We start from the raw sequence: 23,221 nt of genomic DNA, 5'->3' as shown, positions 1-23,221 counted from the left end.
AATTGGAGGAACTGGAATGTGCTTCCTCTCCAGGTAACAGGTCTGGCTTTCAACCCTTTTGAGACTTCAGATGACAAGAACATTGTTGGAAGCGTTGGAAATGTATTACTGAGCTCTGGTTATCACTCGCTCCAAGTCCACGATTTAATAGAAGATATTGAGGTACCAGTTTCTTGATGGAAACAGGACATGCTGGAAAAGAGCATGGAAAGATACAACGACTTAACATTTTAGATTCATGTCAGAGCTAAGTGCATGGCACATGCCCTTAATCCCAGCACTTGGGAGACAGAGGCAAGCTATCTCTGTGGATTCCAGGTTATCTAGGATATATAGTAAATTCCCTATGCCAGAAAGGCTACACAGTGAGACCCTGTTTAAAAAAAAAAAAAAAAAAAAAAAGGATCCATGTCGGCCGGGCGGTGGTGGCGCACGCCTTTAATCCCAGCACTCGGGAGGCAGAGCCAGGTGGATCTCTGTGAGTTCGAGGCCAGCCTGGGCTACCAAGTGAGTTCCAGGAAAGGCGCAAAGCTACACAGAGAAACCCTGTCTCGAAAAACCAAAAAAAAAAAAAAAAAAAAAAGGATCCATGTCAAGGCCAGTATTTTGTTGCACATCTCTGGAAGCTTCACAAAGAGCTAGACCTTACTCAGTGCCAGGAGAAGCCACTAGAGACTTTAACCCCCTCCACTAATCCCTGGCATTGTGCTTCCTACTAAGACCCAAGAAAGAAGCCTTGGGAAATTTGTTACCTCATCACTACAAAGGAAGCAGAAAGGTCCATCTTAACCTGGAGGATTAAGTGTCTCTCTTTCAAGCCAGACGGTGGTGGCACACACCTTTAATCCCAGCACTCGGGAGGCAGAGCCAGACGGATCTTTGTGAGTTCAAGGCCAGCCTGGTCTATAGAGCAAGATCCAGGAAAGGTGAAAAGCTACACAGAGAAACCCTGTCTCGAAAAACAAAACAAAACAAAAGTGTCTCTCTTTCTAGATCATGCTCTGGAGAAATGCCAGCATGGAGACCCAGCCCACCAACCTCAACACAAGTACAGACCGTTTCACAATCACAGTGAATATCACCTCTGTGGAGAAAACCCTCATTGTGACCATCGAGCCAGAAAGTCCCCTTCTAATGACACTCTACCTGGGCTTCCAGGACAAGCCTGACCACACTCACTTCTACCTCAATGCCAGCCTTCCCAGGGACCAGGTGTGGCAGAAAGGTATCAGCCATCAGATGTCTTAAACTTAATTGATATGTGTTTCTCCTTTTTAACTTGTGATTGTGAGGTAATTGTAGGTTCACATCCAGCTAGAAGATGAAGCAGCATGCTTGTTTTTTTTAACCAGTCTCCCCAATGGCTGAGCTACAAGTTCACAACCAGGAAGTAACCTTGACACAATATACTATCAGTAGATATTCCCAGGATTCCAAGCATTCACCTCTCTATATATGTGCACCTTGTTTTATTTAATTAAAGATGGGTTATGTAATGCATAGAAGGGACTTGATATAAGACAGAATGACATTATCGGAGGAGTTAGGAATCTTTGGAAGCAGAGCTGAGGGTGCGGCTCAGTTGATGGAGTCCCTGCCTACCACGCACAAAGCCTGGATTTGATCCCCAGCACCACTGGTTTTGTTTCTAAGAATTTTTGAAATAATACCAGTAGTTAAAATTTCCTGCACAGTTGAGCATAGGGGCCTGTAATCTTAGCCCTTGAGAGCAGAAGGCAGATGAATCAAGAGTTCAAAGCTATCCTTGGCTTTATAGCAAGCTGGAGGCCAACCTACACAAAACAAAATTCTGAGAGGTTAGAGAGATGGCTCCATGAATAAAATGTCTGCTACTCAAGCATTGGGACCTGAGTTTGGATCCCCAGCATCCATGTAGAAGCTCACTATGGATGCCCTTACCACTGGTGGGAGACAACAGCGGATCCCTAGAACTCATCAACCGGCCAACCTAACTGAATTGATGGGTTCTCACTCAGTGAGAGACCCTAAAGTGACAAGCAATCAAGGCAGACACCCAGAGTCGACGTCTGGCTACCAAATACAAAAGCACACATGCACACGTGCACACACATATGGACAAATATATACCCCACACACAAATATTTGAGACCCATGAGTGATGCCTAGATACACTTGATCCACCATGCTCTGTGGATGTCACTTTGAAATGTACTGGAAAGTCTCAGAGTCGCTTAGAGTTGGAAGGACCTTTGCTGCGAGGATGAGGAAACTGAGGCCAGGGAGATAAAGTGACTTGTCTTAATCCTTGACGGCCACCAGGACAGGACACAGGGGCTCATGGGAAACCCAGTTCCCTGCAACCACTGCATTTGCGTCCTTCCTTTATCCCAGAGTTTGTCACCTAAGGTGGGCGGTGACGTTGTTCTCTTCAAGTGCCTGTGTGTGTAATGGGAGAGCGGGTTGTGGAGGAGTCAGGGGTCGCCTGACACTGATGTTGGACATCTTTATCAGTCATTCTCTTACCTTATTCTTTGAAGTGAGGTGTCTCAGTCAAACCCAGAGCTTGCCGGGATGATGAGTGTGGGTAGCCAGCTTCCCTGGGGATGCCTCTACCTTTCTGAGGCTGGGATTACAGGCAGGTTGCCATATCCACCCAGCACTTATGTGGGCTCTGGGGAGCCGAACTCTGATCCTCTTGCTGGCTTGCCGTACACTTAACTTTAACTGCTAAACTAGCTCAAAGCCCACCCCCACCCCTTTTTTTTTTTTAAGTCTTGTGTATCCAAAGCTGGCTCAAACCCACTATATAACCAAGGATGGCCTTGAACTTCTGATCCTCCTGTGTCCATCTCTCAAGCGCTAGCTAGCTAGCTAGGATTACAGATTTGTGCCACCATGATGGGTTTATTGGTGCTAGGGATCAAACCCAGCATATATGTTAGGTTTATATGTGTTAGGCAGGCACTCTTACCACTGAGCTACATTCCCTGCCTGTCTTAGTCAGTGTTCTATTGCTGTGAATGATCACAGCAGACATGGTGCTGGAGAAGTAGCTCTAAGTTCTACATCCAGATCTGCAGGAAGCAGGAGGAGAGACACTGGGCCTCACTGGGCTTTTGAAACATCAAAGCATATACCCAGTGACACAATACCTCCAACATGGCCACACCTACTCCAACAAGGTCACACCCTCTCATCCTTCTCAAGTACTGCCACTACCTGCTGACCAGGCATTCAAATATATCAGCCTATGAGGGCCGTTCTTATTCAAACCATCACACAGCCCATGTGTGATGGTTTCATTTTTCTAAAACTCATAGTGCATTCCAGTTCATTAGGCATAAACGTGCACATATCAAAAGAACATGATTCTTTTACTGGAATGGATCTGATGCAGAGTGCAGGATTGTGTCACTGGTCTTTTTTTTGCACACATTTCTGGTACTAGACTTGTATCCTCATTTGTAAGATAACAGTAATGAATAATAGTAGTCATGGATCTGAAGGTATTTTATCCCACTGGAAGTATAACCCATGATTCTTCTTTGTCCTAAGATGAGGAGTACACATGGGTGCTGACACCAGAGAGCCTGCGGTATGGGATTGGCACTTACTACATCACAGCCGTGGTAAATACAAGTACAGAGGCCACACAGTGCACACCTGTCCTGGTCTCAGTGGTAACGGCTGTCACCCAGTGCTATTTCTGGGACCGGAACAACAGGACATGGAGGAGTGATGGATGCCAAGTAAGAGGCGGGGCCTCTCTGAATCCTTAGCTGCACCTCTCCCCCTTCCCTCCTTGGGGAGAGGCCACAAACAACAGCCATCTGAAGGAAAACAAATCATCCTGGGGACAGAGAGGAGGGTGGCCTGTGGTAGCCGGGCAGGTGTGTCTCTAGAACGGCAGGTCCATGCTGTCTTTTTCTAATTCCCGTCTCAACGCAGTAACAGGCCAGTCTGACTGTGCTGGGCCCTGAGTGACAGCTGACAGCTATAGACGAAGATAGAAAGTAGATGTGGAAGCCGCTTGCTAAATATGCTGTGGCTAAAAGAACCAAGCCTCCTGCTAGACAGAAGAAAACTTTTCCAGTTGGGAATATGTTATAGAAAGTGGATGGGGAGGTGGCTCAGCGGTTAGAGCATTCCCTGCTCTTCTAAAGGACTCAGTCAAGTTCAATTCCCAGCCCCCATGTGTTGGCTCACAGCCACCACCTGTAACTCTAGCTCCAGGGGATCCAATGCCTTTTTCTGGCTTCTCAAGCACACACACACACACACACACACACACACACACACACACACACACACAAATAAAATAAAAGTAAGCCTTAAAAAAAAAAGAATACATTGTAGATTCTTGAACACCACAGACAGGCAAGGACAGACTGCCACATTTACAGTTACCACCTTGTCCCTGGTGTCTGGCCCTTCCAGAAGACATCATACCTCTCACTACATAGCCCAGGTTGGCCTCCTGTTCTTGATCTTCTTGCTTTGGCCTCCTTGAGTATTGAGGTTACAGGCATGCGTCACCACACCCAGCTTGCACATCCTTGATCCAGTGGGTGCCAGCCTGATCTAATGTCTACTTCAGTAACAACACACTGATGCAAAGCCCTGGTAATCATGAAGCTATTCTTCCAAGGGCTGAGACTGGATCTGTGCATGGTGGTGTTTGTGTGTAACCCCAGTCCTTGGGAGGCAGAACAGGGGGATCATGAGTTCAAGGTCAGCCTGAGCTGCATAGTGAGACCCTGTGTTTAAAATAATAAAAAAAAAAAATTAAAGCTGGGCAGTGGTGGTGCACACCTTTGATCCCAGCACTCAAGAGGCAGAGCCAGGTGGATCTCTCTGAGTTCGAGGCTAGCCTGCTCTACAGAGCGAAATTCAGGACAGGCACCAAAACTACACGAAGAAACCCTGTCCGAAAAACCAAAAAGAAAAAAGAAAAAAAATTGAGCTTGGCAAGGAAAAAATGGAATTCTCAGGAAAGCCACTGCCTCAAACAGTAATGTCTGGTAGCCACTTCTCAGGCAAATCCCGCAGCCGAGAGCATATTAAGAAGAAGGTTCTGCTGAGGTGGCTGTGGGTGAGTCATGTGTTGAGGAGCAAGACTCAAGAGCTGTTGGGATGCTTCTGCCCATTGAGTCCCTCTGGGATGCTGTGTCTCTGAGTACAAGGAAAGGGGTGTTCCCAGGCCGGAGGAGGGCCTGAGCAAGCAGGACTTAGCATCATGCAGCAGAATTAAGGAATTAGTCACAGAGGCAACATTTTCAGTGGAGGGGAGCAGTCCCAAGACTTCACACTTGCTAGATAGGCACTGAGCCCACGTTACAGGCTTTCAATGCACCAACTCAAACATGCGTTGCTAGCTTCCATTTGTTCATACTTACTGGTGCAATTTTAAAATACACATTATGAAGAAACGTTATACCATATGGAAAATGACAGGGAATAATTTAAAAGTTCTAAACGTACCAGTCAGCTTTATCAAAGTTATTATCTTTTTATAATTCAGAGGGTTTTTTGTTGTTGTTGTTTTATTTGAGACTAATTGTGTAGGGTCTAATTATGTAGCCCAAGCTGGCCTGAATCTCATCGAGATCCACTTGGTTATGCTGGGATTATCAGCGTGCGCGCCATCACACCTGGCCTTGTTCAGAGTCATAAAGATAAGAAAACACTCAGAGCTAATAGAGGCCAGCTGTGTGTCCCTCACTGTTAATCCTTCCCTTCTGTAGAGGGCGGCCATGGCCCTGGGTCTGCTGTGCACACACTCGTTCTTTCTGCACCTGCTCGATGGACACCTTCCACATGAGGTGCCACATTAGAAACTAGAGATGCAGTGATGGGTCATCAGCGAAGATGCCACACATCCAGGGCCGCCAAGCCTGCCAGTCAGAGTGCAACCCCGAGAACCCAGAGGGAAGAAGGGGAGAACTCACCCGTGCACATACACATGATAAATAAGTGTATAGAAACCAATCTTTGCATCCTTCTGTCTCAACGCCGCTGGTGTTTCCATTTCCTGCTTGCCACTCCTTAGCACTCTACCTTTGAATCGGCGTCTTTGGTCTACTTCCAGGCAGGCCCGAAGAGCACCATTTGGAAGACACAGTGTCTCTGTAACCACCTGACCTTCTTCAGCAGTGACTTCTTCATCCTGCCCAGGACGGTGGATGTGGAAAACACCATCAAACTGCTGCTTCGTGTGACCAACAACCCTGTTGGGGTGTCATTGCTGGCCAGCCTTTTAGGATTCTATAGCCTCTTAGTCACGTGGGCTTGGAGGAAGGATCGAGCAGACATGCAGAAGGTGAGAAGGCTTGGACTCCAAAGGCCATGGTGTCTTGAGTGTGTTGAGTTAGATAGGGAGATGTAGGCATCGTGGGCCAGGGAGCAGGGAAATTCAGGTAGGGTCATATTCAATTTTTCTGCATATCTACTATCTCAAAAGAAAGTAGGGTTTTTTTTTCTTTTTCTCTCTTTCATTTTTTTGTGTTGTTATTGTTGTTTGTTTGGTGCCAAGGTTGGATTGTCACAGGAGTCATGCAGATTAGAAATAAACCAGAAAATAGCTGTCCTAGGAACTCAACTAAAATCAGACTCATATTTTTGTTTATTTGGTTTTCAACACAGGGTTTCTCTGAGTAGCCCTGGCTGTCCTGGAACTCATTTTGTAGCCCAGGCTGGCCTCAAACTCAGAGATCCACCTGCCTCTGCCTCCAGAGTGCTGAGATTAAAGCCATGCACCACCACTGCCCGGCTACCAGACTCATATTTATCTCACCTAGTTATTTTATAACTAGAAAAACTTATGCTGAGTCAAATTATAATTTAACATAACTACAACCTACAGGAAACTAGTAAAGAATTCTTTTCTGAGACGGATGGTGTGGCTCACTGGGTAAAGGTCCTTGCCATCAAGGCTGATGAACTCAGCTTGATCCCCAGTGCACACATGATGGAAATAGAACAGCAAGTCCTCTGCCCTCCGCTTGTGTGTCATGGTACACCTGTGCCCCACCCTGCACACAAAGAAATAAATGCTCAAACTTTTAAAAATGATTTTCTGTGTCTTCAGACACAATCTCATACTGTCCCCTAACCTGACCCAAGAAACACATTATATAGCCCAGGCTGGCCTTGACATCACAGTAATCGTCAAGTGCTAAAATTACAGATGTGAGCCACCGTCCTTGGCTGGGTAAATTTCTTTTCGACAGGGTCTCACTGAGTAGTCCTGGTGGGCGTGAAACTCACTATATAGTTCAGGCTAGCCTGGAGCCTACAGAGATCCACCTGCCTCTGCCTCCAAGTGACACCACACCTAGCTATGACTAGAAAAAAAATTTTTTAAGGATTTATTTATTATAGATACAGTTCTGCCTGCATGCCAGAAGAGGGCACCAGATCTCATTACAGATGGTTGTGAGCCACCATGTGGTTGCTGGGAATTGAACTCAGGACCTCTAGAAGAGCAGCCCGTGCTCTTAACCTCTGAGCTATCTTTCCAGGCCTCCCCCCCCCCCCAATTTTTTTAACAGTGAAATTCTTTGACATCTTTTTCTTAATGTATGTTTTATATATTTCTTATTTTGTGTTTTTTTTTTATTCAAGGCCTTATACATGCTAGGCAAGGGCTCTCCCAATATCTCCACTGCAGCCTCTTGTTTATACTTGGAAGTTCTAGGAGGTGGAGTATCTGTTTCTTATTGTCCTGGGTGAAGTGCCACCAGCTTTAGTAAATAAAAATAGAAGACAGACTGTGCAGTGGTGGTATAAGCCTTTAATCCCAGCATTTGGGAGGCAAAGACAGGTGGCTCTCTCTGAGTTCAAGGCCAGCCTGGTCTACAGAGTGAGTTCCAGGGCAGCCAGAGCTATTACACAGAGAAACCCCTGTCTCAAACAAACCAAAAGAAAATAAAAATAAAAATAAATTTAAAAAAAGACAGCAACCTAATTTGCATTTCATATGAACATATAAACAGCAAATGAATCTTTAGCAAGCCCCATGACCCTCATCGTTTATCTGAAGCTCCAGTTTCCCTGGGCGTCCTCTAAGTGACATGCTACTCCCACCTGAGTGGGAGGGAGGTGGAGGGCTTATTGCCCAAGGCCCAGTCAGGTGATTCTGAGGATGTTTCATTGTAAAGACAGAGCCTAGAGTTTCAGACCTCATCCTTCATCCCTCTGGTCACTCTGCTGGCCTGTGTGTGCTTGCCAGGTGACACCACCTCCCACTGCTTCCCATGGGGTCCCAACATTGCCGCAGAGAAGCCTGTTCCCAGCGGGGGCCCTCCTGAGTCAAGACCTGGCAAGCTCATTGCGTCTGCTCTTCCTGCAGGTGAAGGTGACCGTCCTGGCGGACAACGACCCCAGCTCTGCATTTCACTACCTTATCCAGGTCTACACTGGGTATCGAAGGAGGGCTGCTACAACAGCCCAGGTTAGCAGGACCCACGCGCATTACTGTGTGTCTTCTGCGATGGGGCACGCTCTAACTTGGCAATATCTTGGGGTCCAATAGCGCTTTAAAAGGAATCACGGGAATTGGCATTGCCTAGTCCTAAAGTGCAATGTGCTTGTCTGACAACTTCCAATGGCTACTTCTTTCTGTTTAAGGAAAAACCCCAGAGGACAGTGTCACAGTGCCTCCTGTTTCATCTTTTCTGGCCACATCTTAGGTTGTTATCACCCTCTATGGCTCAGAGGGGCACAGCGAGCCCCACCATCTATGTGACCCGCAGAAGGCAGTCTTCGAGCGCGGAGCCCTGGATGTTTTCCTGCTCTCCACTGGGTCCTGGCTGGGAGACCTGCATGGCCTTCGACTGTGGCATGACAATTCCGGCGACAACCCTTCTTGGTAAGTACCTGCCCTGGGCTGGCTCACTTTTTCTTTAAATTTTTTTTTGCATTTATTTCTTTTGAGGGGGGAGGGGTTGAGACAGGGTTTCTCTGTGTCATTTTGGTGCCTGTCCTGGAATTCGTTCTGTAGACCAGGCTGGCTTTGAACTCACAGAGATCCTCCTGCCTCTGCCTCCTGAGTGCTGGGACTGAAGGCGTGCGCCACCACACCTGGCTTATTTCTTTGTTTTGTACGTGTATGTGCACACCACTCACCCATGTTTGGGGGTTAAAGGATAATCTGAGAGTCAGTTCTCCCCTTCCACCAGATGGTTCTGGAAATTGAACTCAGGTTGTCAGACTAGGTGGCCAGTGCCTTTACCCACCAAGCCACCTCGCTGGCTCTTGTTTCTAGGTCCCTTGTAGCCTTTCGAGAGACCGGCAAGTTACCATGGTAAACAATAATGCTTTCAGCAAAACCCTAACAAGTGGCTGCTGGATTCATGTCTGCAGAGAACAAAACCCAGAAAGAAACATGGAAGCTGACAGTACAGTGGTGTGTGTGTGTGTGTGTGTGTGTGTGTGTGTGTGTGTGTGTGTGTAATGGAGGACGAGTCTCGCCCTCATTTTTATTGTGTCATAACTGTCAACAGCACATAGTAATGGTGACAATAACAAAACAGTGCCTGAAAATGAGATTAAAGTCTTCTGTTTAAGACAGGACTCAATGTAACCCATGTTGCTGACTTTTTCCTTCATTTCCTGACTTTCCTCTCCTGGTCCTGGATTGAATTCATCTGCTGCTTTGCATCCTCTTTTGGATCGTTGATCCTTTTACCAGAAACCCTTTGGCATCTGCATCTGGCCTTTTAGCCATTTCCATGTCTTTGAGTCCAGTCGTTGAGTTCTGGTCTATGGAGGGGTCATGTCACCTTTCACGGTTTCTGTAGTCCTGTGTTGTTACTCACATCTGTTGGTTTGGATAGCTCTTCTGGGTTGTGTGTGTATGTGTGTAGAGGGTCTTCTTAATTAACAAAATATTCTTGAAGGCTCAATCCCCACTACCACCAGGAATGCATATGGTGCACATACATACAGATAAAGTAAAAAAAATAATAATCAATCTTTTTTGTTATAGACAGAGACTCATTATGTAGCCCTGGCTGGCCTTGAACTCTCTAGGTAGACCAGGTTGGCTTTGAACTCATAGATATCTGCCTGCCTCTTTCTCCCAAGTGCTGGGGTTAAGGTGTACATCACTATAATCAGCCAAAAATCTCTTTCTAGTGTATTTTTTTAAAGATTTATTTATTATGTACCCAGAGGAGGGCGTGAGATCTCATTACAGATGGTTGTGAGCCACCACGTGGTTGCTGGGAATTGAACTCAGGACCTCTGGAAGAGCAGTCAGTGCTCTTAACCTCTGAGCCATCTCTCCAGCCCCTCTAGTGTATTTTTTAATAGAACTTGCAAGTTGGAATAATTCCTTGGTCTGTGGTCTGCACAATGGATGTTGGGTTAGCCAGCATGAAAACAGCATTAACTTCACTGTGTATCTCTGTCAGAGATCTTAGGGACCAAGTATGTTCCCAGTGACTACTGTGGTTTTAAAGGAAATCTTTCTCTGAGCAGTAGTTACTGATGAGCTAAAACATTCACTACATCTTGTTGTAAATGGGTGTGCAGGCATCCAGGCTTTGCTGAACCATGTCCAGATTCAATCTAATTTCCCAGAACTATAAGCTATTCAGAATGGCATTTGCTACCACTTCAGGTCACCAGCAGCACCAAAACTGGGCACTGACTTTTCCTGTCCGCTGTGAAAATCCAAGATGGCTCCTTCTTCCCATGCAGTGAAGCGTCATCTAATTGAACACCTGTTGAGTGTAGCCCTCTTCATCCAAGGTCGTAGCTGGATCTTCCAGATTTCCTTCTGCATCTTCTTCATTGACATTGTTCCTTCCCTTTGCGTCGCAGTGTCCAGGAGCAGCTTCTTGCTGTAAACCACATGAGCCAGGCTCTGCCAGCCTCTTCTGCTGCTTCCTGACCTTTGGGAATCTTCAGAGAACTAGAGAAAGTTACAGTGTTGCTTGGATAAGGGTTCAGGAATGCTGTGTCTGGTCTGATGTCGCCCAGAACACTAAAATTTTCTCCATCATCAACATGAAGCCCGTTCTGCTTTCTCATCCACATGTCCTTTAGAGTAGTGATCTTCATCTCCTTCAAGACCTTCTCCTTCCTGGTCCTAAGTTGGCTTCCATTTGGCCCAGGAGCACCAGTGTCCTGCCTGTCTCAGCTTTGAATGCCTTCCTCACTCAGCCCAATCGTTCCTAGTTCTTGATTTAAAGGAAGAGACTGTGAGAGAGTCTCACTTGAACACTTAGAAGCCATGGTAGAGTTACTAACTGTCCTTATTTCAATATTTGATTGTTGTGTCTCAAAGAATAGAGACCCCCAAAGAGATGGGGAGAACTGTGGGAGGGGCTATTCCATGAAGCAGTCAGAACGTGCACAATAGTGACGGGTGGAGCTCACCGTCTCATGTATGGGTTGTAGTTCGGGGCACCCTAAAACCTTTGTAGACATGAGGTCAGGAGGCGCTAACCACCGTGCTGCACATCATGCCTCTGAGAAGTGCGGACTGGTACTCTGTGGACCATTCTGCTGTTCTTCTATGTTCTAGATATAGTTAAAGGCTGAAACACTGTAGCCGAGGGGTGGGGGAGGCGGCTCAGTGTCACAAGTGCTTGCCATGCAAGTGTGACGACCTGAGCTGGAATCCCCACCCAAAGCCAGGCGTGGTAATATGCATTTGTCTTCCCAGAGCTCCTGCAGCAAATGGGAGGGGGAGACAGGAGAATCCCTAGTGGATGCAGCTGTGAGCAAGGGACCCTGTCTCAAGGTAGAAGGAGAGGACTGACATCCAAGGCTGCTTTCTGATCTCCATATGCACCCTGTAGCATGTGCACATGACATTACGCACAGAAAACACACACACATTTGAAAAAAACATATAGGTAGAGGATCAAATCTAAGATCTGAGGGTCTATAGTTCTGATGTGGCTACAGACCCAGATGAGGTGAGAAGTCATAAATGTTGAACATTGATGATGAAAAATAGAGGCGCATGGGATACTTTAAGAAGTAATGGATCATTATCACACATTATCACGGAACAAAGAGAGATGCACACACATACACACACACACACACTTCTTGGGCAGCAAAATTTGTAGTCAGCATCTTGGACATGAACTTCCTGAGGGCAGCGGGTGGGACTGGCTTGCCTGCCTATCATTCTTGCCTTGCAAAGCATCAGTTGCTTACTTGGGTACTCACTGCATGTGCAAGATAACCTCTTACCACACAGCAAGCAGTCACTGCACTCCTTCCTGACGTGTTGACCTTGATCTGACTATAGGTATGTAAGCCAAGTGATCGTCAGTGATATGACCGTGAAGAAGAAATGGCATTTCCAGTGCAATTGTTGGCTGGCCGCGGACTTGGGCAACTGCGAGCGTGACAGGGTCTTCACACCAGCCTCCAGGAAGGAGCTCTCTTCCTTCAGGTACAATTGTTAGTACAGAATCCGATGAACACTTAGAAGAATAGCTCAGTTATTTACTCCTCCTCGCTCCCCACCAGTCTTTGTGACTCACAGTTTTGGACTCTTCTTTGGCATGTCCCTCCTCAGGACAAAATGAGTGGCTGTAAGAGGCCAAGCATGTGAACGTACATAAAACGCCTAAATATGAGGGGGAAAAAGTGGCCCATAACCTCTCCTCAGGAATGTTCCCTTTTCTCGTGTTGTGTGGTGGGAACAGCAAGGTTCCGTTACTTCTGAGAAGCCGCTCTCATTCAGATGTTGCAGAAGAAATCACCCTCCAACAAGCATTCTCTTTTTGTTATGATTTGGAGAAATTAAGGGAAGGGCATACCTGGGTAGTTGCGTTCCTTCTGATTGGCTGGGTCTGTAACCATCTGCAACTTCTTGCTGGCACCATGGTTGGCAGGTGGTGGCAGCTGTCAGCCACACAGCACCTACACATGGCTGTCCCAGCATGGCAGCCTCAGGCTAGCTGGGTGTTTTATCTTGTGACCAGCTTTTCCTAGACTGGCATTTCAGGAGAGCTAAGCAGTTCCTGCTCTTTGTGACCCCCACTCTGTAGAGCTTCCCGGGGGAGAGACAGTCTACCATTTGATGGGAGAAGTTCAAGTGAATTTTGAAAATGTATTCAAATTGCCATGGGAACATAAAGTTTATGGTTTGCCTGCACCAGCAAAGACTTTGTGGCTTGACCTTGCCAGTGTCCTCCATCACATTTGGTGTGTGATAGCTAGTTACATCGAGTCCCCCTGGGTTACTTTGGCCCAAACTGAAACCCATAAACAATGGCATAACAAACTGGCTAAGATCCACTTTGAATAGTCATGATCCATAGCCTGGGAGAGCGTCCCATGGTTCCTTGCCACTGCAGAGAAGGATGTTATTAGAACAGAGGAAATAGCCGGGTGGTGGTGGTACACACCTTTAATCCCAGCACTCCAGAGGCAGAGGCAGGCAGATCTCTGTGAGTTCGCGGCCAGCCTGATCTACAAAGTGAGTTCCAGGACAGATAGGACTGTTACACAGAGAAACCCTGTCTTGAAAAATTTAAAAAGAAAAAAAAAAGAGGAAACAAATGCCATGGGCTAGGTGACCAATAAGATTTGTCACTGTGCAGGGATTGTCTTGTACCTGATGTGTGGTGCAGAAATCCCTTAGGCACCTAGAAGTAGAATTTCCGAGGATATGCATGTTGTGAGACAAAGGATAACAGGTTGCCAAAGACTCCAGTGAGTTTCTCATTTCACGTATTCATCTTTCATCTCTCATTTTCTTTGTAATTTCCACTATCATGGTCTCCTATTTAGTAAGACTAAGGTCTTATTTTCTTTTTGGTTCTCATAATGTAATCCCCTTTAGTTCTTTGACTTAAAGTAGCTGATTAAGTCTTTGTCTAGAGGCCAAGTGTGCTGGTGCATACCTGTAACCCCAGCACTCAGAAGCTGAGGTAGGGGGATCATGAGTTCCAGGTCAGCCTGGGCTAGCAGCCCTTGTCTCGTAAATACAATGTCTTGGCCTCCCTGAAGGCCATCTGTTTACTGTCTTTTCCCTAGATATTCTCGTGTGTTGACGTGTTAAAAACAGCATCTTTATTACAGCATGCTCCAGGAGTCAGTTGTCTCTCTGCTCCTGCCAGCATGGCTGTATTTGATGCTGTTTGTACACTAAGTGATGACTCTGAACTGATTCTGTGAGGTCTAGATTCTTTGTCATGTGCAGCGATTGACATGTTTGCATAGTTAGCGTAGTGTTAGCGTAGTGCTCGTGCCCGGCTGAAGATTAGACTGTTCCCTGAGATTCCTGGATTCCAGCCAGCCTCCCCCTCTTGGTTGCAGGGCTCTGTGGGTGCAGTGGGCCATGCCTCCCATGTGCAGGAGCTATCTGCAACCATGCCTGAGCCTTCCCATCCGGCTTGCTGAGAGTCTTAAGGTCATCCAAGAGTGATCACTAGGAATTCCTGGAGGGTTTTCTGAGCACGCACATACACACACACACACACACACACACGCACACGCACACGCACACGCACACGCACATGCACACGCACACACACACAGCACTCAGCCTTACACAGCCATATGGCTTCTAGATTCCAGAAATGTTATCAAAGATTTTCAAAACCTTTTGGAATGTCCATGCCCTAGCTTTTTTTGTTTCATTCTTTTCTGGTCAACCCGTTGTTTAACAGCTGTAAAATTAAACTACCTCTGAATATTTCTGACCGGGCCTCCAGCAAAAATGTACTTTGCTCTGGGTGAACTCCCTGTCATGTCGGATAAAGAATAGTTTTGGAAATGGGATTCGTTCTTCCTATTCTAAATTTTGCCACAATTCTTCATATTGTGGTTCACTCTTTCATCCTATGTGGCAATCAGAATGTCCTTCCTTCTAATATACACAGTCACGTTTGAATTCTGAAAAACACTCTCACGTGTAAACTCTGAAAATACTACTAACCTACCATCCTCTGGTTGTGCTGGCGGCTCTCAGCCCTCCTCCGTGTTGTTAAACAGTGTCTGCACATTTGTTCTTGTGTTCTCTGTGGCTGATTCTGGGTAATTCTCTCTCTCTCTCTCTCTCTCTCTCTCTCTCTCTCTCTCTCTCTCTCTCTCTCTCTCTCTCTGTGTGTGTGTGTGTGTGTGTGTGTGTGTGTGTGTGTGTGTGTTGTGTATGTGCATGTGTGCATGCATGCTTTGGAGGTCAGAGCTGGCTGTCCACCTTGTTTTTTTAAAAAAACAGAGTCTATCACTAGTCTGGAGCTCACCAAATAGGCTAGACTGACTGACTCTTAAACCCCAGGGCTCCACCTATCTCTTCCCACTTAGGGCTTGGATTAGACACATGTGCACTCATACACACACACACACACACACACACACACACACACACACAGCCCCACACATGTTTTTTTTAACATAGCTTCTGGGAACCAAATTCAGCTCTGCCTGGGTGGATTCCAGTTCACTAATGTTCTCTTCAACCATATTTGTGTGTATAATGTTTTTTGTTTCTTGAGCATATTTTTCAGGGTGAGTATATCATGACAGAGTATTTTCCTGTCATGCATGAGGCTGAGGGGTCTAAGCCTAACCCCTACAAAACAGACATGCCATATCTCACAAAAGAAATCAAATTGGATTTATTTCTGTGTTTTTCATAATTTTTATTCTTTGGGGGAGGTTCTTTGGTGTTTTGGGGGGCTGTTTTTTGTGGGGGAGGGTTGAGACTGGGTCTCACTATGTACCCCTGAGTGGCCTGGAACTCACAGAGACTTGCCTGCCTCTGCCTGCAGTGCTGGGTTTGAAGATGTGCGCCCTCCAGCCCTGTTTATGTCATTGTGAGGTTTCATCAGGTATTCTTAGTTCCTCCAGTTGACACACTACCTACAGCTCCTCCACATTGGGAATACAGAAGGTAATTCAAATGTGAATCTCCTAAAGTATCTTGAACAGAATTCTGCTTTTGAAGAAAAGAAATCAACCAAAACTCTTAGATCATCAAATGATGAGATTGATTTTTTTTTATTTTTAAATCTCATATGACACAAAGAGCTCATGCAGGGCTGGGGAGATGGCTCAGCAGTATAAGCATCTGTTACTGTTGCAGAGGAACCAGATTCAATCCGTAGCACCCTCAAGGTGGTTCACAATCATCACAACTTAAGTTCCAGGAGATCCAGTGCCTTTTTATGGTCTCTGTGGACACCAGGCATGCGTGTGGTACACAGACATATATGCAAGCAAAACACCCATACATCCAAAACAAATCTTAAAATTTAAAATCTAAAAATTTGTTTTTTTTTTTAGATTTATTTATTTATTATGTATACAGCATGTATGACTACAGGCCAGAAGAGGGCACCAGATCTCATTACAGATGGTTGTGAGCCACCATGTGGTTGCTGGGAATTGAACTCGGGACCTCTGGAAAAGCAGTCCGTGCTCTTAACCCCTGAGCCATCTCTCCAGCCCCTTAAAATTTGTTTTAATCTCATGTAATACATGTTATCTGAGAGCTTGATCAGGAAGGTGTTAAGTGGAGGTCGAGAAGTTGCTATGCATCTCGTTGCTGGACAAACCATGCCTTAGTCTAGGTTGCTTCAAAGTAAAAGCTTAGGCTGGCAGGATGGCTCGGTAGGTAAAGGTGCTTGCCACTTAGCATGATGACCTAAGTTCAGTCCCTGGAACCCACACAGTATAAGGAGAGAATTGACTCCTACAAGTTATCCTCTGACCTCACACTTGACATGAGCCCATACACACAACATACAATAACTGCAAATTGTGTCTTTTCTCATCTAATTTCCCGTTTTAGACACCTGTTCTCCTCCACGATCATAGAAAAGTTCACTCAGGACTATCTGTGGCTCTCAGTTGCAACTAGACATCCCTGGAACCAGTTTACAAGAGTCCAGCGGCTCTCTTGCTGTATGACACTACTTCTCTGTGACATGGTCATCAATGTTATGTTCTGGAAGATGGGTGGTACCACTGCCAAGAGGGGTGAGCATGAGCCCTGAGGTGTGCTGTCTGCAGTGGGGAATATTTTGGCTGTCTTTCCCTCTTTAAGGGTTAGGAATCGAGTCATGGTGTGCCCTCATTTCCCTGTCCACTGCCCTGATATTATATGCTAGCACATTCTCTTCATGCTCTCATTGATAAATAACACTGTCTTAGGAACATACCAGGATCTTTACTGCTGTGGAACACTTTCTACTTCCAGATAAGTTCCCACGTTAAGTATCTCTAACCCAGGAGGGTGGAAGCTGACACCATGCTTTTCTTTCAGTAGGTCCGTTTGCTGTGACCTGGTCAGAGATACTCATCAGCGTCCAGACTGCCATCATCCTCTTCCCTATCCATCTTGTCTTTGGGCGGCTCTTCCAGTTGATTCACCCACCAGAAACTCTGCCCCCACTTCCTCCCACCCAGGCTGCCTGCCCCTTGGGTCTTGCTTATGAATCTCCCTCTCGTACACAGGTGGTCACGGTAAGCTTCAGATCTAATTTTTAAATGTGAAGTGCCTTCCCCCTTCTGTGTGGTGGGAAAGAGTCATGGAGGACTCCTTGAGAGGCTCACAAGGAGTGAGCCCTGGTCTTTCCCCTAAGTCCTGTCCACTGACTTGTGCTCAGTCATACTCCTAGCTTTCTTCCAAGGTTATGAACTGTTCTGGAGACTGAGTGTGGGGCTGTGGGGAGCCCACCCCCAATTTTTCCCCCGGGGTACACTTGAGCCAGGAGGAGTGGGAAATATTTAGATAGAAATATAGAGGAGAGAGACAGATAGAAACACAGGATAACCTGGGGAAGGCCTGGGTCAAAACCCAGCAGCCCCCTCTGTCTCTTCTAAAGGGCTATTTATAGAAATGCCAAAGGGGGGAGCAAAAGACCTTCCCCTAACACAGCCAAATGCAGAACCTTCCAAACACCTGGTAACCATGCACGTGGTCAATCCATCCCCTTATGCAGCCCTGCTGTGTAAAGTAAGCTCAGATCTCTCTAGGAAACCTCTGTGGACCCCAACATGGGGGAACACATACTACCCCGGAGCTGTTTTAGTTTTTCATGTTTGAGCAAACTGTCCCTCTTCCATTCTATAGTCTCTGATAGAAATGGTTTTGAAGGCACTGTGGGGTGACTCTTCTCTAAAAACATTAGAAAATGAAGCACTGGGTTTCTTTACGCTAAGACGTGCCCTTGACTAAAAGAAACAGGCTAGCCATCTGTAATTGTGTCCAGTGCTGCTCTATACAAGACAGACTGAAGCCTCTCAACTCGGTTCCATATCCAGGAATTAAAGGAAACTGTGGGATTCCTGCTCAGGAGAAACACACATCTGCTCTCGGAGTGTGAACAGTCTTCATGGAGTTCCTGTGATATTAACAAGCTGGTGACACTTTTCTCCAGCCTCATTTATTCTCACTTAGAAGATCAAGGCCGCCACCAGCAGACAGAATCCCGATGGGAAGACGGTAAAGTCCAGGGATTTTAGTAATGCTTTTAGCATCGCCTCCACTCCCATGCATCCCCTTCAGTTCTCAGTCATTTTTGCCTTTCAGCACAAGGCAATTTATGCTTATTTCCTTAAGCTTTCAGTCTTGGACCGATAGCTTTGGTCTCTTGACTTCTAGATAATCTTGTGATAAAACTACAGTACTAATTGTAAAAACGTAAAAATATTTAGATCCCGTATTCCACCAGCTGAACCTGTCATGTCATCTTTTTCTTCCCTTGAGTGGAGAGGTTGCGTGATTGATGAATTTTGAATCCAGTTTGGGCACTTGCTAGTCTATCTAGGCTGCATGTACTAGTCTATCTAGTACTGGAGCTTAGGTGGGAAAGCTCAGTAAAGTTTTAAAAGTGTCTGGGTCAAAGTTCAGAACTGTACAATGATGTAATGGGTCTGCGCCCATAGGGGGGATTGGTACTACAGGTGCTGGAGCCTATCTCCATCAGTCCTGGGAAACGTTAGCTTTACTGTCACCTAATAAATTACTCATCTCCATCACTGATCCCCGTTTATTGAAATCTCCCATTTGTGAACGTGTCCACCTGAACTAAATCCGCAGTGGTTTCTGAAAACCACCACCATTTCTGCCGCTACCTGCTCCAAGTTCTGCAGAGACTGAAATCGCACCTAAGTGAGCTCAGTGCTGCTCAGGTTCACCAGCCCTATGACTTCTCAGAAGCAGTTAGCCAACTTCAAAAGCTCCAGGAACTCCTGGAAACACAACTTCTTCCCAGGGAGCAAGGGCCCTGCAGGTGAGCACTCCGGGCTCTCATCACTACCCGTAAGCTTTCTCTTGGTGTCAGGCCGGAGATGAATCCTTCAATTTCTATTCTTCAGGCACTCAACCAGTTTCCCCATCCTAAGCCCAGAAGAAAGGAAGACGGCCCTCTCCTTCGGCCTGTTCAAATGGTTGAAGTACATCTGCTGGCTCCTCCTAGGTGTCATTAGCCTGGCTTCAGCTTTTTTTGTAACACTTTATAGCTTGGAGTTGAACAAAGACCAAGCCACCAGCTGGGTTATTTCGATGATGCTCTCTGTGCTTCAAGACATCTTTGTCAGCCAGCCATTAAAGGTATGTGAAGAGTGGGACAGACCACAATTGTAGGAAGCTGGAGAAACTGAGGCCATGTGTGTAAACTGGAGTGTTTTGAAAATTAGTAAATAAATCAACAGGCAGAGTGATATTTGTTAGGGATCTATGTTAAGTAGCAACAGAAAATGACTAGCAACTAATAGATTAGCATACATACATACGGCAGAAAAAGTTGAAGATGGGGCAGTTTTTAAAAATCAAACGGTGTGGCCAGGTGTTGGTGGCAGCATTTGCCTTTAGTCTCAGCACTTTGGAGGCAGAGGCAGATGGATCTCTATGAGTTCAAAGCCAGCCTGGTCTACAGAGTGAGTTCCAGGTCACACATTGTGGTTGATGAGATAGCTCAGCAGGTAAAGACACTTGCTGTCTGAAAACTTAAGTCTAATGACTTAAATTTGATCCCAGGAACCCACATGAAGGTAGAGGGAGAGAGAACCAGCTCCACGAAGTTGTCCTCTGACTCCCACAAGTATTGCATAGCATGCACACACACGATGGGAATAACAATATTAATAACAATAAAATAATGACAATAACTTTTAAAAACCAACCACAAACCACTTTTTTAAAGGAACAGAATTGGGGCAAGAAAGATGGTTCAGCAGTTAAGAGCACTGGCTGCCTTTGCAAAGGACCCAGGTTTGATTCCCAGCACCCACACGGTGACTCACAGATGTCCATCACTCCAGTTGCAGAGGATGTGGAACTTTTTTCTGACCTCTGTGGGTACCAGGCATGCAAGTGGTATACATACATAATTGAAAGCAAAACACTCATACACATAAAATAAATAAATCTTTAAAAAGTTTTAAGGAACACATAAAGATTTAATTTTTTTTTTTTTTTTGGTTTTTTGAGACAGGGTTTCTCTGTGTAGCTTTGCGCCTTTCCTGGGACTCACTTGGTAGCCCAGGCTGGCCTCAAACTCACAGAGATCCGCCTGGCTCTGCCTCCCGAGTGCTGGAATTAAAGGCGTGCGCCACCACCGCCCAGCAAAGATTTAAATTTTTAACTAATGAAAAGTCAAAGAACATCAAAGTATGGAAAATAACATAATGGAGTCTCAAGTCTCTTACCCAGCATCAAAAATTACCAGTGATGGCCAACATTGTTTCATCTGTTCTGAAAAAGAAAATTCCAAAGTTCACATGACTTTCGTCTGTCTAGCTCTAAAATTTGTATTTCTCTAAAACTTGAACTTTTTAAAACATAAAAATCATGACAACGTGTAAATAAGTTAACAGCTTCTTAACATGAGAACGCCCACACAAGGAGCTGGTGAGTTCACTCGTCAGTAAAGGAACCTGAGTTTGATCTCTGGACCCTACATGGTAGCAGATGATAACTGACCTGGGAAGTGATCCTGATCTCCACAGGGATGCCATGGCTACACGATAATATAAATGTATAAATGAACGGGTCAGAGCTGGAGAGATAGCTCAGCAGTTAAGAGCACTGACTACACTTCCAGAGGTCCTGAGTTCAATTCCCAACAACCACATGGTGGCTCACAACCACCTGTAATGAGATCTGGTGCCCTCTTCTGGACTGCAAGGACACATGCAGACAGAATATGGTATACATAATAAATAAATCTATCTACCTAGATAGATAGATAGATAGATAGATAGATAGATAGATAGATAGATAGAAAGAAAGAAAGAAAGAAAGAAAGAAAGAAAGAAAGAAAGAAAGAAAGAAAGAAAGAAAGAAAAATGGGACATACTATGAGTCTCCACCTGCACCTGTATGTGTGACATTATCGTCTGGGGCCTTCCAGTACCTACCTGCTCATGGAGTTCCCCCATGCCTCTTGTCTCCAGGTGACGTTCCTCACATTCCTGCTCTCACTGACGGCGAACCAGATGCCATGGCTTAACAGAGACAAGGAACAACACGCCAAGAGAATCGTAGCACTTTGGGGTAATTCAAATCATCCCAGCTACTGTTTAATTTTACAAAGAGCAAACCATGTAAAAACAGTAGAATTCGAGCTACCTCAGATTCCAGTTTACTCAGAGGCCTTGTCACTTGGCTGATCTCTGCCCAGAGAGCCCAGTGTCACAAACTCACATTCCCCTGGAAACCAGTGCTTCCATGTCTCTCTCCTCCCTGAGCCCCAGACGGTACTTGTACTGCCTGCCTGTCATCTCTACCTGAATGCCTTCAGTTGTCTCAGACGGAGCTGCCCGCCTGCCCCACAAATCCACTCTTCTGTATTTTCTCATTTCTGTCAGGTGGCCTCACCCCCAACGCTCTACACATCAGAGTAATCCTAGGTACTCTTACTCCCCAAGCTCAGTCACCAAGTCTGAGGGGCCTTTTTACAGCCTGTAAAAATCTGACTGAAGTTACTCATGTCACCTGGAGGAATGTTGCACACACAATGCTGAGGCAAAACTGTAAGACTCAAAGATGCTAGCACGATGTTATCCATGTGTTGGCTAGAGTAGGTGTGTGTATCCCCTGTAAATGTTTCTGTAAACGCTGAAGAAACAAACAGGAATAATCTCTAAAACTCAGGAAAAGCTTACCTCTCTGAGGGAAGGAAGGGGTACGACATGGAGGAGAATGTGGTGGACCCAAAGCTAGCAATCGCTTGCTTAAACTCAACAGTGGACATGCTAAAGGCAAGGCACTCCATTCCTAGTGAGGTTTTACAAATTAAAAACTCTCACTTGAAATGCCTTTCTTGTCTTCATTTCATTTCTTATGCATTCAAACTGTTTTCTTTATGTGAAGTGACTTCTTTTTCAAAGGTCTTGTCCTTGTCCCTCTGAAGATCTGTGACCTGCCCTAAGACATGTGTTGTGTGGGGTACGTAGTTCAGGGCGAGAGTGTTTGCTGGCGTACAAAAGGCCCTGAAGTGTGAGTCCCAGCACCGAAAAGAAAGGTCAAATACCAATTCCTCTATGACGCCATCCCCAACTTTCTTTGGAGAGGTTTTGTTTATTTTCCAGTGATGGTTTCGTATTTGGCATGCTGGTGAGTTTTCTTCGATTTCCCCTCTCTCTGTCTCTTTCCCCACCTCGATCTCTAGCCTTCCCTTTTGCTATAAATCCTACATTCTTCTGTTCTGTATAGTCTGTAGAGCAGACCATTGTCCCTTCCTGGATTCGTTAGCAATGCTCAGTGTGGGACTTTATCCCTGACTCTGCATTGAGAAGAAGCCCAGGTGATGTCTATTCATGTTAAACTTGAGAACAATGTTCCCAAAGTGCACTCCCCTGAGTAGAAGCCCAGGTCTCTAGTTCAAGATAGAAGAATACAGCGGAATAGTTTGTGCCGACTGAATCTAATGTTTATGATGAAAGGGCTAGGGATGAGCTCAATAGAGCACTTGTCTGATGTGTGTGAGGTGCTGTACTGGATTCCCAGCACTGAGAGAAAGTCCTTCCCAATGGGTGGTGGTGGTGCATGCCTGTAATTTCAGCATCTGAGAGGCTGAGTTGGAGAAGATCATCCATGTGAAGCAGCCTGGGCTATTTCCAGCAACAGAGACATTGTCAGAAAAGGGGGGGCAGGGAGAACACGCTAGGGTTGGTTTGGTATGGTGCCAAGGTTCATGCATGTTAGACAAGCACTCTACAGCTCAGCTATGCACCCATACTTGTGCTATGCGGTGATATATTGTTTACCCTAATAAAATTTGCCTGAAGATCAGAGAACAGAACAAGCCTC

The 23,221-nt window shown here is 45.8% G+C and overlaps 1 protein-coding gene across 1 annotated transcript in view; it reads left to right on the top strand.

Annotated features, from left to right (window-relative positions):
- Pkd1l3 (polycystin 1 like 3, transient receptor potential channel interacting) overlaps nt 1-23,221 on the top strand; it is a 60,214-nt gene that overhangs the window by 18,557 nt on the left and 18,436 nt on the right. Inside the window, 13 exon segments of the mRNA XM_059264034.1 lie at nt 34-162; nt 994-1,225; nt 3,538-3,731; nt 6,071-6,301; nt 8,333-8,434; nt 8,673-8,851; nt 12,254-12,400; nt 16,754-16,959; nt 17,228-17,427; nt 18,229-18,409; nt 19,007-19,199; nt 19,285-19,519; nt 21,364-21,463. Coding sequence (XP_059120017.1) covers nt 34-162; nt 994-1,225; nt 3,538-3,731; nt 6,071-6,301; nt 8,333-8,434; nt 8,673-8,851; nt 12,254-12,400; nt 16,754-16,959; nt 17,228-17,427; nt 18,229-18,409; nt 19,007-19,199; nt 19,285-19,519; nt 21,364-21,463 — 2,329 coding nt within the window.

Source organism: Peromyscus eremicus, chromosome 5 (assembly GCF_949786415.1).
Source record: "Peromyscus eremicus chromosome 5, PerEre_H2_v1, whole genome shotgun sequence".
Taxonomy (NCBI): Eukaryota; Metazoa; Chordata; class Mammalia; order Rodentia; family Cricetidae; genus Peromyscus; species Peromyscus eremicus.
The sequence above is the reverse complement of the archived record's forward strand: the minus strand, read 5'-3'. Positions and strand labels throughout refer to the sequence as shown.